Genomic DNA, 14,658 nt, shown 5'->3' with positions numbered 1-14,658 from the left:
AACTTTACTTACAGGCAAAGTAGCTTCAAAACATCTCTTGCTGACTTCAATTCGCCCGTATCAGATCTTCCGTATGGCGAGTGATGATGTAGGATGTTAGAACGTCTTTCGATAGCAGTCCAAGCTGTAATGGAAAATTTGTCTAGTATAAGAAGTCAAGAATTTGCAGTTTATTTGGTTTAGACTTGATAAGAGCTGATAAAGATTTTCTAATTAATAGACCAGAGATTGTCAGCATATTGAGAAAAATTGCCTGACATTCTTTCGGATTTTCTCCTTCCAAGAGTGTTTTCTTTCAAAAGGGAGAGCTATTCCTTCTTGGTTTCGGCCTAGATGTCAATCATTCTTGATTCAAAGGTACGTTAAATTTAGGGGGGAAAAAGGGCGAGTCGGACTCGCAGACGAAGGGTCCCGTACAATCGTATAAGATGTAACACTACTTTCTTTTTTTTTGCGTATCTGCCATTTTGAAATTTTTATTATTTGTACTTACCTAATGCCGCCTTATGGCGGCAAATACACACTCAGCGACAACTCTATCTATTACGGTTCATGAAATACGGCCTGCTGACGACATTCGAACAGACAATCGGATAGACAGACGGACCCATTGGCAGCTTTCGGGTATGGAACTCCAGAAATGGAAGCCGGAAAGGTACTCCACATTTTAGTGGGTCAAATCAGAAAGAAGAAACAAAACGAATCACACGTTTTTAAATGTGGCCAAGAGATAAATGATAATATATTGACTACGTACCTTTATTATCAGCATCCATAGAGTCAGAGCCAGTTTTATTAACTTCTTCCACGAGCGTAAGATCTTGTATGACCGTGGTCATACCGCCAGAATTTTTGCCCGAAAAAGGCTCGAATAAATGTCGTTCTCGACAGTTTACAGACTTGTAAATGTGATGGTCCACTGATATGACACATTTGCTTTCCGATTTCAGGACCGGCCATGTTTGGAATTTCTGTAAAAATGTTATGAATGTTGTATGAAAAGCATGTTATTTCTTGACATGAAAGTTTAACAGGAAAGCTATTATAGTTGGCTTCCTGCGTAGCGGGTGATTTACCGATTGAAAATTGTTTACAAACGGAATAAAAGATCAAGATTGTCAATAACTTTTAAGAATGATGACTGTATAAAATCACAAAATGCTGGAGTTGATCCAAAAAAATCTCTTTTCTCCTGACCGAATTGCGACAATGGCGATAACGAACAGACTGGCAGACAGACAAACACACAAATATTTTTTACATAATAAGAAATTAATATTATAAACACTTACACTCTGGAAGTCGTAGCGCACAGTCTGCAGTATGGACATGTATTTATATCTGTCCGTGCATTGTGAAAGGTCGCGCGTCTTCACTAGCAAGAGGCTCGTGTTCTCCTGCCCTCGCACTATGTAGTCTACATTGCATGTGCCGTGGATATCTTGCTGGAAATAAAACAGTACATAGTACACGTGACTTAGGTAGTCCACTGTGTAATTTAGCCCTAGACATAGACTTACTCAAATTGCGAAGGGAAAACATAGTACCTTAGGATACGCGTGACTTAAGCAGCACATTATTGCACGGCGTGAACTAGCCTTGCAATAACAGACTAACTCACTTGCTCAAGTTATACGTATCAATCTTTATAGATTGGGTAACCAGAGTAGTGTTTATCAGTGACTTAAATACATTTATTTTTTTAAGTATTTTATTAAGTACATATATTTTTGCATGGTGTTAAAGATGGTCTGCTTAAGTCAGTTATTTAGATTTTTATGTTTTTTTATTTCTTAATAGAAATAGTGAGCAAGCAAGCAGGCGGGTCACCTGATGTTAAGTAATTACCATTCGTGAATATTTGCAGCAGCAGATGAATCATGGAACAGCCAATTTTCAACAATTTATTGTTTTGCCCTTGAACTCCATGTGAAATCCAGCTGTATGATTGCAGAAATTTGTATGTCTACTGCGCAACCAATCAGGTGCGTTTCATCGCCGCGTTAGTGACGTGTGATTGGTTTATATCCATAATAGAGAATTTATAAGAATCTTACCTCAACACCTTTAAAGTTGATATCAAATCTTTTCATGCTATTCTGAAACAGTGATAGTATAGCTCGCTTGTAGTTGAGCACCCAGTCTTCTTCACTCTCTTCCGGGCATATCTCTGATATGATGCCATCGTGAAAAGAAAACCTGCCGAAAACAGTGATTTTTGTTACAAATAATATTAAAAAGCATTATAAACTAACTTGTCTTTATGAGGTACCTATAGAAGACATGTTTCTACTTTCTATACAATCCTATAAAAATGGCATTAAACAATATGACAAAATTAAACCCCCTATGGGATTTGAACATAATCTTGGGAAATTTGTTTGACCAATTTTGATGAAATTTGCTATACAATAGCTTTTATTTATTTATTTATTTATTTATTTATTTGTACCAGAAAGTTGTAACAATATAAATAAAAGGAAAGAAAAAGTGGACAGGGAAGCACTTATCTCTATAAGAGATCTCTACCAGTGACCCTTGGCAGTGCGAGAGGTTGTAAATGGAGTAGAATAGGTACAGCAAAGATAGACAGTAATCATGAAAAAAAAAAAAAATATATAGTAGATAACTATTATGTTATAATATATACTTTTTTTTTTTTTTTTTTTTTTTTTTTTTTTTTTTTTTTTTTTTTTTTTTTTTTTTTTTTTTTTTTTTTCACATCTCTTCCATCTGCAATCAGTCGGTGGACTATGAACAGATTTGAGGACCAAATATTTTATCAGTTTAGGCTTTGCACATCCAGCGATGTGACATCCCTTCAAGATAAGTATTAATTACTATATGCTGGCCAGTCTTGTCCTCTTAAGGCGGAACATGCTGTAACTGGGATCCAGAAGTTGGACTGCTAGGCTGTTTTTATGACCCTCAAGTCTCTGTTTATAGGCCTCAAGTGACCTGTCTATTTCCTCCTTTACTGTGGGGATTTCTGTGTAGGCATGCACTTCACTGTTTTTTGTGAACCATGGTGCGTTACATAAGACCTTCAAAACATTGTTCTGGAAGCGCTGGAGTATCTCAATGTTTGAGTGGCTTGCTGAACCCCAGAGCTGAATGCCGTAAGTCCATACTGGTTTGACGATGCATTTATATATGAGAAGCTTATTTTCAAAGCTCAGTGAGGACTGTCTGCCTATCAGCCAGTATAGTTCTCGAAATTTCCAGTTGGCCTGATCTCTTTTTTTCTTGATGTGATCTCTCCAAGTCAACCTCCTATCCAGGTGCATACCTAGGTACTTGATTGTTGTTTGCGTAGGTAGGATGGTCTCGTCTAGTTTGACAGGTGGGCAATCTCCTTTTTTCAAAGTAAAAGTTATATGGCTCGATTTCGCTGCACTAGCTCTTATTCTCCATTTTTTTAGCCAGGAGCTTATTTTGCTGAGATGTTCTTGTAGTTTGAGCGATGCAATATTGGCGTCGTTGTTGCAGGCCAGTAGAGCAGTGTCATCGGCATATGTCGCTGTGATCACGTCTTTTGACACAGGTAAGTCGGCAGTGTAGATGGTATACAAGACAGGGCCTAGTACAGATCCTTGTGGAACTCCTGCTTCAATGGGATAGAAGGTAGATAAGCTGTCATCACATTTGACTTGGAATATCCGTTGAGATAGATAAGACTTCATAAGCATATATGCTGTGTTTGGTAAACAGCGTTTCAATTTATAGAGTAGACCTTTGTGCCAGACCCGGTCAAAGGCTTGTTGGATATCTAGGAATGCTGCTGAACAATATTCTTTCCGTTCCAATGCTTGACGGACTGTGTGTGCAACTCGATGAATCTGTTCAGTTGTTCCATGGTGGGCACGAAATCCAAATTGGTGGTCTGGTATTACATTTTGTTCTTCTAGGAGTGGAAGAAGACGCTGTAGGACTACTTTCTCGAACAATTTTGAAAGTAATGGGAGAAGACTTATTGGCCTGTATGAGGATACTTCCGTTGGGGGCTTTCCTGGCTTAGCTACCATGTTTATAATAGAAGCTTTCCAAATCGAAGGAAAGTACTGTAATCGTAAGATTGCATTGAAAATTATTGTAATCAGCACAATTCCTTTTCTTGGCAATTCTTTTAGAACCTCAGCTGTTATGAGGTCATACCCAGGCGCCTTTTTTAACTTTAGATTGTTGATATGTCTACAAACTTCTCTTGGAGTTACTGGTCGCATTGGGAGTGACATTTGGTGATCACTTTTTAGAAACACGTCGATCTCGTCTTCAGGATGTGAGACATCTGGGTCGTTAGGTTTAAATACGCCTTGTAGGAATTGGGCAAATAATTCTGCCTTTTCTGAGGGGTTTCTAGTCCAGTTACCATCAGTCTTCTTTAGTGGTGGCACGTGTTCCTTTGATCTTTTGAAGGTCTTAGTGATTTTAAAAAGAGAATAATCTTCTGCTTTGTGGGGGGATAAGGTTTTCAACCGATCTTGTAGGGTTATGTTTTCATTTTCATGCAACATCATTTTTAATTCTTTCTGAGCTTTGTTGAGAAGTCGTTTATCATGTGCGTTTCTACTTGTGTGCCATTTTCTTCTAAGGCTTCTCTTTTCAGTTATCTTATTTCGGATTGCTATAGTGTAGTCCCGAATTTGTGGTGTAGATTCAATGTAAGGAGTAGATAACCATGCAGCTTCTTGTATAAGGTTAGTTGTATACCAGACAGCACTTTCTACTTCTTCTTCTGTTTTAAGAGATATACTCAGATTTGTTTTATCCTCTATGTAGTCCCGAAAGGCTTCCCAGTCTGTCTTTATATTGTATAGAGCGTCTCGTGGTTCCTTCAAGATAATCGTTGTGCTTAGGGTACACATAACTGGTGTGTGGTCAGATGATCCATCTAAACTTGATTCTACTTTGGTGTACACCCCCGACAATCCTTTACTGATAAAGAAGTCAATAAGGTCTGGGGTTTTACTTCGATCAGTTGGCCAATGAGTTGGTTCTCCGGTAGATAACACGCTAAGATGGTTTTCGTCAACTGCCTTTTTTAATTCTCTCCCTCTTGTGGTAGTTAATCTCGAGCCCCATGTGGTGTTTTTAGCGTTCCAGTCACCACCAGCAATGTATTTCATGCCAAGTGTCTGAAAGAACTCACGAAACATGCTGTCAGTGATTCTATGTCGGGGCGGACAATATACTGCAGCGACATTTAAAGTTCCTTGCCAGTCATCTATGGATACTATAGAGGCTATGGATAATATATACTTACAAATATTTATATATTAAAATAGACTTACAAAAACATATACACCTTAATACATAAATATATACTTATAGTCATAAATATATCTTATAATATATACCGATAAATATATGTAAACAATATGTTATGACAGAGAGGAAAGATAGTGCTGTTTCAGACGAAGTTTGAAGGTGCTGATGGAGGGGTTATTTTTAAAAATACTGTCAGGTAGTGAGTTCCAAAGGCGAGTTGCGAGTACCGTAAAAGATTTAGCATAAAATATAGTGTTGTAAGGGGGAACTGCAAGTGAGTTTAACTTGACACACGAACGCACTGGCATCACCCGAGGAGCGGCTTCGTTGAAGCGCTCACGCAAGTAAGAGGGGGAGGATGAATTTAAAATCTTAAAGAGTAGCGTGAGAATATGAGTATTCCGGCGAAGTCGAATAGGGAGCCACTTTAACTTATTTCGAAATTGAGAAACATGGTCGAATTTGCGCAATCCGAAAATAAAACGGATGCACATGCATTTATCCTGGACATGAACATAGATTACCAACCTGAATCGAGATAGACAGTCACGGCCATAACTGAATTCTCATAGCTTGGCTTGGGATGGGATGGAGTATAGGAATTACCTGAGGTCATATAAGGCAATAGCGTGTATAAACTTTTCAGCTCGCTCAACTGGGTAGTTCTCATCTTGGTCTATCAGTGTGACATCGCTCAACTGCAGGAGTCCCTCACAAGGTTTTATGAACTGTAGTGTAACCTAAAAATAGAACATTAAACAAGTGTAAATTAAAAATTTATAACACCCCCGACAAAGTATCTGAGTTTTCCAAAACATCATTTTCAAATAAATAATTATGTATCAAGGCAACATCCATCTTGACAGCTTGACATATTTTGTCAATTGACATAATATTATGAACCTAAAGGTTATGTAACCTTCTTTTCTACAAGAAAACTAGAAAAGAGCTGATAACTCTTAAACGGCTGAACCAATTTTTTTGGATTATAGCTAAGAACACTCTCGATCAAGCCACCTTTCAAACAAAAAAAAGTAAATTAAAAGCGGTTCATTCGTTTAGGTGCTACGATGCCACACACAGATACACAGATACACAGATACACAGACACACAGATACACACGTCAAACTTATAACACCCCTCTTTTTGGGTCGGGGGTTAAAAACAATACTATGCCAAACTTTTTAAAATGAATAACTGTTGCAAAAAGCTTTTTTATTGTTGCAGGGGTTGACTCTTTATAATTTCTTGTTACAAATACTCTATATCTGCATTGTTTCCTTATTCAGCAATAAGGCTTGTGACTCCTTTCCATTAATCACATAAGAGTAACAAATATTATGTTAGAGAGTAAACTGGAAAATCAATAATTTTTTGGCATAGCATGACTTCTGCTACCAGTGATGGTATTTTCAATGCCTACTTAAAACTTGCATAAATACAACATTACTTACTCTTGCTTTGATATCTAGTGTAGACCGATTATTACTGGATCCAGCGAAATAGGTTTCTACCTTAGTTTTATATTCATAATGGTATATGACTTGTGTTAAATACTTAAATTTTGCGGATTCTGGAACAAACATTAATGTTTAGAAAAAAATAATAATACACCTGATAGACATTGAAGACTTTGAGTTTTACCTTGATTTATTGCTTACATTTATTTTCCTTTACAACTATTGTATTTTCTTTTAAGTTTCATGCAATTTTGTATTTACTATTTAGGATTTAGGAAAAAAACATATTTTGTTTACAAACAAACCCATGTGGCATGTCAGGTGTCAAAATTATCAGTTTTCAATGTCAAACATTTTTATCCGATTCTTATGGCTCTGGATTCTAATCTTTTGAGCCACAAAAGTTATATTAATAAAATTATTATAAAACTTACGTGCGCATGTTGGATGCCCACAAATGTACGGATCCTTGAGTGAATCTGGAAATAACAAAGGTCTATTAAGGAACTACTTACTTTTTAAAAAAGCAAAAACTGAATCAGCCCTCTGATTTGCTAACTGGCTAACTCAGCTCAGTGTATGATAGCCAGCGAGCTCATTTGACATTTATTTTTTAGAATTTTTAGTGTTAGACACGGAGTTAACCAAACATCCCGCAGATCAGTAGGTATACCCTTCGAGGTATACCTACCTAAGTAGGTACCTTTTATTATATGACTTGAAAGAAAAACAAATCGCAGAAAGTCTCGATGAAACGCGTAAGCGACGCGATTTAGACCTTCTGGAGTTAGGTTTTCAATCCTATCATGATTTCATTGTCAGTTCGCGGTAACAAGTTCGTATGGGCCGCGTATATAGTCCTTTACAGTCAGAGATAGGTACATGACGCTACTGTTGTTTACCTTTTAAGTCAATTAAGGAAAAATAGATTATACTCTTATACTCACTTTAGAGGTAGGCAAATACATCAGCAAGCTATGTGTACCTATTATTCTAATGGTCCATACGCACGGTCGACTAGTCGCCCGGCAACTCAGTCGCCGGCAATCGTTAGATCATTCTGTGATTTATATGAAAGTGCATAATATGCGCACGAAGTTGCGGCGACAGCGTGCGTATAGACACGGCATATTTATTCTATAGTAGGTATAATTTACAGATTCTAATGATCGTCATCGACTGAGTTGCCCAGCAACTATTCGATAATGCGTAATAAGGGTACTCAATTTGGGCGACTGGTACAGGTCCGTACCTAGGATTTATAGGATATTGGAGTAGAAGAAATAAGGATAAGAACCTTTACTTTGCACTTCTAGTATTTGTTACTTTAGTCAGCACTTTCAGACGAAGGAAACTATTTCCAAATTGTACTGGCATTGTTATTGCAGGACGCGTTGCGACGATTATTCCATGTCAACAAGTTTCAATGCTCAATCAATGCACATTCAACATCGTTGTAAAGCAACAGAAATATTTTCGTTCAAAATCGAATATAAAATATATAAATCTTCGCTAACGACGGTCCCATATTGCAATTTGGAGACCTCGTCTTAATTCATGAAAAAGATGCGCCTCCCATCTGGCGAATGGGACGTATACCTACTTCGACTGTTTCCAGGCCGTGACGCAATCTGTCGTATGGTCGATATAAACACAACCATGGGAATTCTAAGAAAACCAATGACAAGAATTTGCCCTTTTACCAACAGACGATTGAGACTTACCTAAGCCTCTTTTTAACGAATGATTCGCGCACTACCTTATACAGAAACCTTCCCGTAAGTCCCAAAAATAATTGTTCAAAGTTTTATTGCAATCGGATGAATGGTATAACAACACTATTTAAAATATTTATGATAGTTAGGTATGATAGTGTTTTAACTACACTAACTATTTACCATGCTCAACCCGTCGCCGGCCCACTACTGAGAACAAGTCTCCTTTTAGAATGAGAAGGGTTTAGGGAAAAGTCCGCCACGATGGCACAGGTAACGTGTGTTGAGAGAATCGAAAACTTTCGTTAGCTAAAGGTGCAAACATACTATCGTGTTGAGGACTGAGGTGTTGCAAGTTGCAATGAAAATCGCAATCTTCGCAACAATCGATCGATCTGAGCATTTCTCGTGGCCAACTTCTTAATTAAATGTTGCCTACCTAGGTAGGTAGGTACTTTGAATGAAATCTTGAAAGATCGAACTTTGAATGTCTTTTGTCGCGTCATAACCATGTCACAATTCACAATACATCATAACACAGTACCTATTTAGTGTATTTGCACCTTTAGGTACCTATTAACGCTTACCATCTAGAAAACTTCGGGAAAATCATTTTCATGAATCGTAATGACAAATCAAGCCACTGACCTCTTGCTATATTGAATACAATACGTTCAAATCACATTTTAAGGCTGGGACACACCAAGCGCGTATGCAGCACGTAAGCGTAGACGTAGCGCGTACCATGACGTTGTAATGTATGGAACTGTATGAGATATGGCATACCGCTTGCGTGACGTGAACGTTCGCGTAGACGTAATGCGTGCTGTCATGTCTATGGATTCAAGCGCGTCACTACGCGCGTGGTCACGTGTACGTGCTGCATACGCGTTTGGTGTGTCCCAGCTCTAAAAGTTGTTTATTAAACAGTTGATAAATGCGATGAATGACTAATTTTTTTAAAGATAACCGTTCACTATTAGTAGGTACCTACTTACGCAGAATTTACGCATTTGTGATAACTGATAACCTACTAGATAAATAGGGCAATATTACTAGATAGTTACTTATTTCCGTTAGTTTTTATATAAGGTAAAAAAGCATCTATATTGGTGCTAAATGCTAATCCTGTTATACACAATCTCTTAAACTAAACTAAAACGGCAAAGTAACTAAATAATATAATATTTCTATTCCTTTACAATGCTCCCTAAATAATTATTGCAAGAATCTATGAATTATCCACATTTCACACCGCAACGTAGTTGTATAGTTGCAGTGGTAAGTATGGTTTTGTTGGGTTGTTTAACAATAGGAGCATTTAACCTTCACTGCCATGAAATGACATAACGTCGTCTTAGAGTGAAAACCTCGGGAATGCATTTTTGCTCAAATTTATTTTATTGCGTTTCTAGGAAGAAAACCTCGCAACGCACATCCTGATCTGACTAATTTGTTCATTCGATACTCGTAACGCCATCTATGACATTAAATGAGAAACTCGTAAATACTCGCTTCTAATTTTACAGCACGCAGTTTTTTCTTCCTCCTGAAAAGTTACTTCTTTTACACTTACGAGGTTTTCACTCTAAGCCGTCGATAAATGAATGGATTTAAACTCTTGGTTCCAATTGTGGCATCAAAACTATGGTTACCTATGCAAGTTTGCGTTGCAACTTGCTACACATCACACACAACACAGCTATGTGTTGGCGGCTTATTTAATAAAACGATATGTACCTACACTCGATGTGAGTAGGTACTAAGTTAATGCATCAGGTAGATAAATAGATACCTAATCATTTTATTTAGCACTAGCGGCCAGTCTGAAAAGAAGCTGATCTGTTCGACAATTTTATTGCTATTGCCTAAATTATACCTACCTATTCATACACCTCTACGAAGAATCCATCCAGACCATTGGTGAAAACCTTTATAATCTATCTTACAGAAGTTTTTGATATTAGCGCGAACAAACAGACAAACTCAGCGCAGAGAATCTGTTTTGTATTAAATATCTAGTGATAGTGGATTAGTGGTGTGGATTTTCCAAAAGACATAAATAACATTGTCCAAAGTTGCAGAAAATTAAGCTCTTCGCTTAGAAAAACAAAACTGTGCTATGCGTACGTCGCGTCAGTTCTGTTTTGTATTGGAATTTCCGACGATCCTTATCTAACCCTTATCACAGATGGATCAGTGGTGTTAGTTACTCGACTGAGAGGATAACTGTAATGGAAGGATACTCGAAACAAAGAAACACAGCATTTAATGCGAGATTATGTTCAGCAACCCTAAATAGGATTATTTTATTGCTAGACTAGCTGATGCCCGCAGCTTCGCCCGCGTGGATTTAGGGTCAGAAATCCCGTGGGAACTTTTGATTTCCCAGGAAAAAAGTAGCCTATCCGTAATAGCCCGTCCCCGGAATGCAACGTGTTTCTGTATCACGTAAAAACATTTAAACGGATGATCCTTTAAAAATCCCGAGGGATCACCAGGATTTAGGAATGCAATTCCTTACAGCATCAGGGTTGAGGAGTTGGATCCCTGAGGTCAACGACAAAATTTTTACTTAGTACAGATACCTTCAATATCAATCAATTTATAATCGACAGTTTCTAAATCCCATCAGTATTGATGGTGAGGTCCCCTGCAGCATCAGGATTGAGGAGTTGGAATCCAATTTTTTTATGAAACAATGTCACAAAGTTCCTCTATCGATTAAAAAAAAATTACGCAAATCGGTTCAGCAATCTCGGAGATTTCGGTGTATATAGGTAGAAAAACACAACTCCCTTTTTGAAAGTCGGTTAAAAAAGTAGCCTATGTTACGCCCTGGTCAATCCTCTACTTGTCTGTGAAAATCCCGTCTAAATCGGTTCAGCCGTTCCGAAGATTAGCCTTTTCAAACAGACAGACAGACAGACAGACAGACAGACAGACAGACAGACAGACAGACAGACAGACAGACAGACAGACAGACAGACAGACAGACAGACAGACAGACAGACAGACAGACAGACAGACAGACAGACAGACAGACAGACAGACAGACAGACAGACAGACAGACAGACAGACAGACAGACAGACAGACAGACAGACAGACAGACAGACAGACAGACAGACAGACAGACAGACAGACAGACAGACAGACAGACAGACAGACAGACAGACAGACAGACAGACAGACAGACAGACAGACAGACAGACAGACAGACAGACAGACAGACAGACAGACAGACAGACAGACAGACAGACAGACAGACAGACAGACAGACAGACAGACAGACAGACAGACAGACAGACAGACAGACAGACAGACAGACAGACAGACAAAAATTTTAAAAACGTGTGATTCAGTGTTGGTATCGTTCAAATAACCATATGAGCTTAATATGAGGTAGTTATTTCGAAATTACAGACAGACACTCCAATTTTATTTATTAGTATAGATTATAACTATAGCGAACCGTCCTGAATTCGTGCATGTGGGTTGCAAAAAGAAACATTAGTACATGAATTTGATATTCGGTTGATTTTAGGGTGCCAACTGCCAACGAAACCCTATTACTAAATCTCCGCTGTCCGTCCGTCCGTCTGTCAGCGGGCTGTATCTCGTAAACCGTAATAGTTAGAGAGTTGAAATTTTCACAAAATGTGTATTCCTATTGCCGCTACTATCCTTTGTCAATGCCGCTATAACAACAAATAAAAAAAAAAATGGCTGCCATGAAAAAAAAAAAAAAAGTTTAACTTCTTGTACGATGATGCACATGAAGGGTATGGAACCCTTCATGTGCATCATCGTCCGACTCGCACTTGACCGATTTTTAATTGCCTTAGTGGTTACCTATTTATTGTTATAAATTACGTTACTGGTGTGAACTAAGTACTTAGTCGTTGAAGATAGACAAAAGCGTTCTGAATTTTTTTTAGGACTACATGAGGAAGGCTTCAAGGAATTTTCTTGATGAATTTCAATAGCGTGGAAGCAACTGGTTGAGCTTTCAGTTGCCCACAGGGCAGTGCGTAGTTTTTCGTGCAGTATTGGTTTTGTAACGCTTTAACAATATGAAAAGAGTCCCTGCCGAATTTCTTGCTTTGTGTTTTATTTTTATAAAAAAAAAATCACTTAACCGTTCTTATTTTAAAAGGATACGCCTGCTGTAGTGGACCAGCGATGGCTTCATCATGATGATGATGATGATGATTAAACTTCTAGTTCGCTTTGAAATTGCAGCGGCCTCGTGTTGGTTCCGATATAAATAATATGAGGTAGATATCGATGGTAGGTATAGGTAGGCAACTAAGCACAAAGGACTATGTTTTTATATTTGTAATTTTTTTGTTTCCGCACATTGGTACAAAAAATTCATTAAAATCTTGTGATAAATATGTAAGTAATAAGTCCTACTATAAATGTCAAATTAATTCTGGTCTATTCTAATGATATAAAGTATAAACTGCAAACATAAGTAAACAAAATCACTACATAATTATCTGCATAATCAATGAGCAAATGCTCTAATTGGTAATAATAATTAGTAAACAGTAGCACAATAATTTGCCGATATAGGTATTAGCACTTGTACCGGATATGTTTTGAACTATGAAACTCGATAGCTCATATTTTATATCTACTTACTGCAGCTGTTCTTGTTTTTAGAGTTCCGTACCTCAATAGGAAAAATGGAACCCTTATAGGATCACTTTGTTGTCTGTCTGTCTGTCTCTCTGTCTGTCTGTATGTCCGTCCGTCGTGTCTGTCAAGAAAACCTATAGGGTACTTCCCGTTGACTTAGAATCATGAAATTTGGCAGGTAGGTAGGTCGTATAGCACAAGTACAAGAATAAACCTGGAAACCGCGAATTTGTGGTTACATCATTAAAAAAAATTAAAATGTTTCAATTTTCAAAATAAGATAAGTAACTATACCAAATGGGGTATCATATGAAAGGGCTTTACCTATACATCCTATTTTTATGTATAATAGTTTTTGATTTATCATGCAAAATGTTGAAAAAATACCCGAGTAGTACTCGGCGAGTACGGAACCCTCAGTGCGCGAGTCTGACTCGTACTTGGCCAGTTTTTTGCTACTGATAATAATTTTACTTACAATGTTTTATAATGATTGAGGTTTTCCATCGCGGTTTCGATCGTAACGGATACTTATGTTTTCACAATATTCGTAATTCATTAAATTGACGAATTTTTAAATCGGTAGCACCTATTAATGTCATTTTTTTCCATTTAATACAGATTATTATACCAAAAACATGTTAGTTAAGAGCAAGTAAGGTGTTTCAAAAAATAGCCCAGTTTTAAAAAGATAGACGCACGTGGTTATAATGAGGAAAATATTCTATTGAAATCTCCTTGAGTAGGTCTCTCCGTACTCGGTTACAAAAATACAATAATTTTACTATGAAAATACAAAATTGGAAGTAGCTAGGTATATAAAAAATTATATTAGTAGTCTATAAAGCTAAATAATTTTCTGTTGGGTAGATGCAGATTAAATAATAATAATCAATCATACAAATAGTAACGCTTGTAAACATAGATAAAATTATCAATCTAAAAATATAGAGAATAACATACTTCCTGATGCACGTACACTAGCAATGCACAAACACACAAAAATCACACACCAATTCATTTTGTCGGTCAATCAGACCATGATTCGAGTTAGCGTTTTGCACGACACTGATCAAATGACGAAAACGCTCAATATCGGGGGTCGTTAGGGTCAAAGTAAATAATATTATCGCTATTTATCTTTAACTGAACACGGTCCAATGAAGTTTTATAATTTGTATTGAATGATGTTTGGTCAAACATCGTTCCGATAAGTGCCCGCTTCGACGTATTACAGGGACCGGGAAGCGAGCGGAAATATTGGATTGCGTTCAATGTAACGCGATACAAATGTTGTGTCATCTAAAATTGCTTTCGTTTCATTCAATTATTGTGAGTAATAGGTATGAATGACAGGGTTATATGTAAATTGACAAATTTTGTTTTATACATAATATAATATGGTGTTCTCAGGCTCTGTGTAACTTTTTAAGACATTAACGTTAAAAGCTCCATTGTGAAAAGTCGTACTAAAGCTACGATTTACGATATTGTGTTATAATTATACCTCAGTGAAAATATAAACCCACTTTATTCCCTATTCCGTGGGAATTTTGGAAAATACGGCT

At 37.3% G+C, this 14,658-nt stretch overlaps 1 protein-coding gene across 1 annotated transcript in view; it reads right to left on the bottom strand.

The window, feature by feature from the left end:
• The window catches only part of LOC123865357 (apolipophorins), a 51,093-nt gene extending 36,752 nt beyond the window's left edge, over window positions 1-14,341 (bottom strand). Inside the window, exons 1-8 of the mRNA XM_045906347.1 lie at window positions 14,054-14,341; window positions 7,164-7,208; window positions 6,724-6,842; window positions 5,875-6,008; window positions 2,058-2,199; window positions 1,293-1,445; window positions 758-971; window positions 13-124 (exon numbers count right to left, since the gene is read on the bottom strand). Of these exons, the coding sequence (XP_045762303.1) occupies window positions 13-124; window positions 758-971; window positions 1,293-1,445; window positions 2,058-2,199; window positions 5,875-6,008; window positions 6,724-6,842; window positions 7,164-7,208; window positions 14,054-14,111 (977 nt within the window). The 5' untranslated portion in view covers window positions 14,112-14,341. The remainder of the gene's footprint in view (window positions 1-12; window positions 125-757; window positions 972-1,292; window positions 1,446-2,057; window positions 2,200-5,874; window positions 6,009-6,723; window positions 6,843-7,163; window positions 7,209-14,053) is intronic.
• Window positions 14,342-14,658: the final 317 nt, after the last annotated feature.

This window comes from Maniola jurtina, chromosome 5 (genome assembly GCF_905333055.1).
Source record: "Maniola jurtina chromosome 5, ilManJurt1.1, whole genome shotgun sequence".
Taxonomy (NCBI): domain Eukaryota; kingdom Metazoa; phylum Arthropoda; class Insecta; order Lepidoptera; family Nymphalidae; genus Maniola; species Maniola jurtina.
The sequence above is the reverse complement of the archived record's forward strand: the minus strand, read 5'-3'. Positions and strand labels throughout refer to the sequence as shown.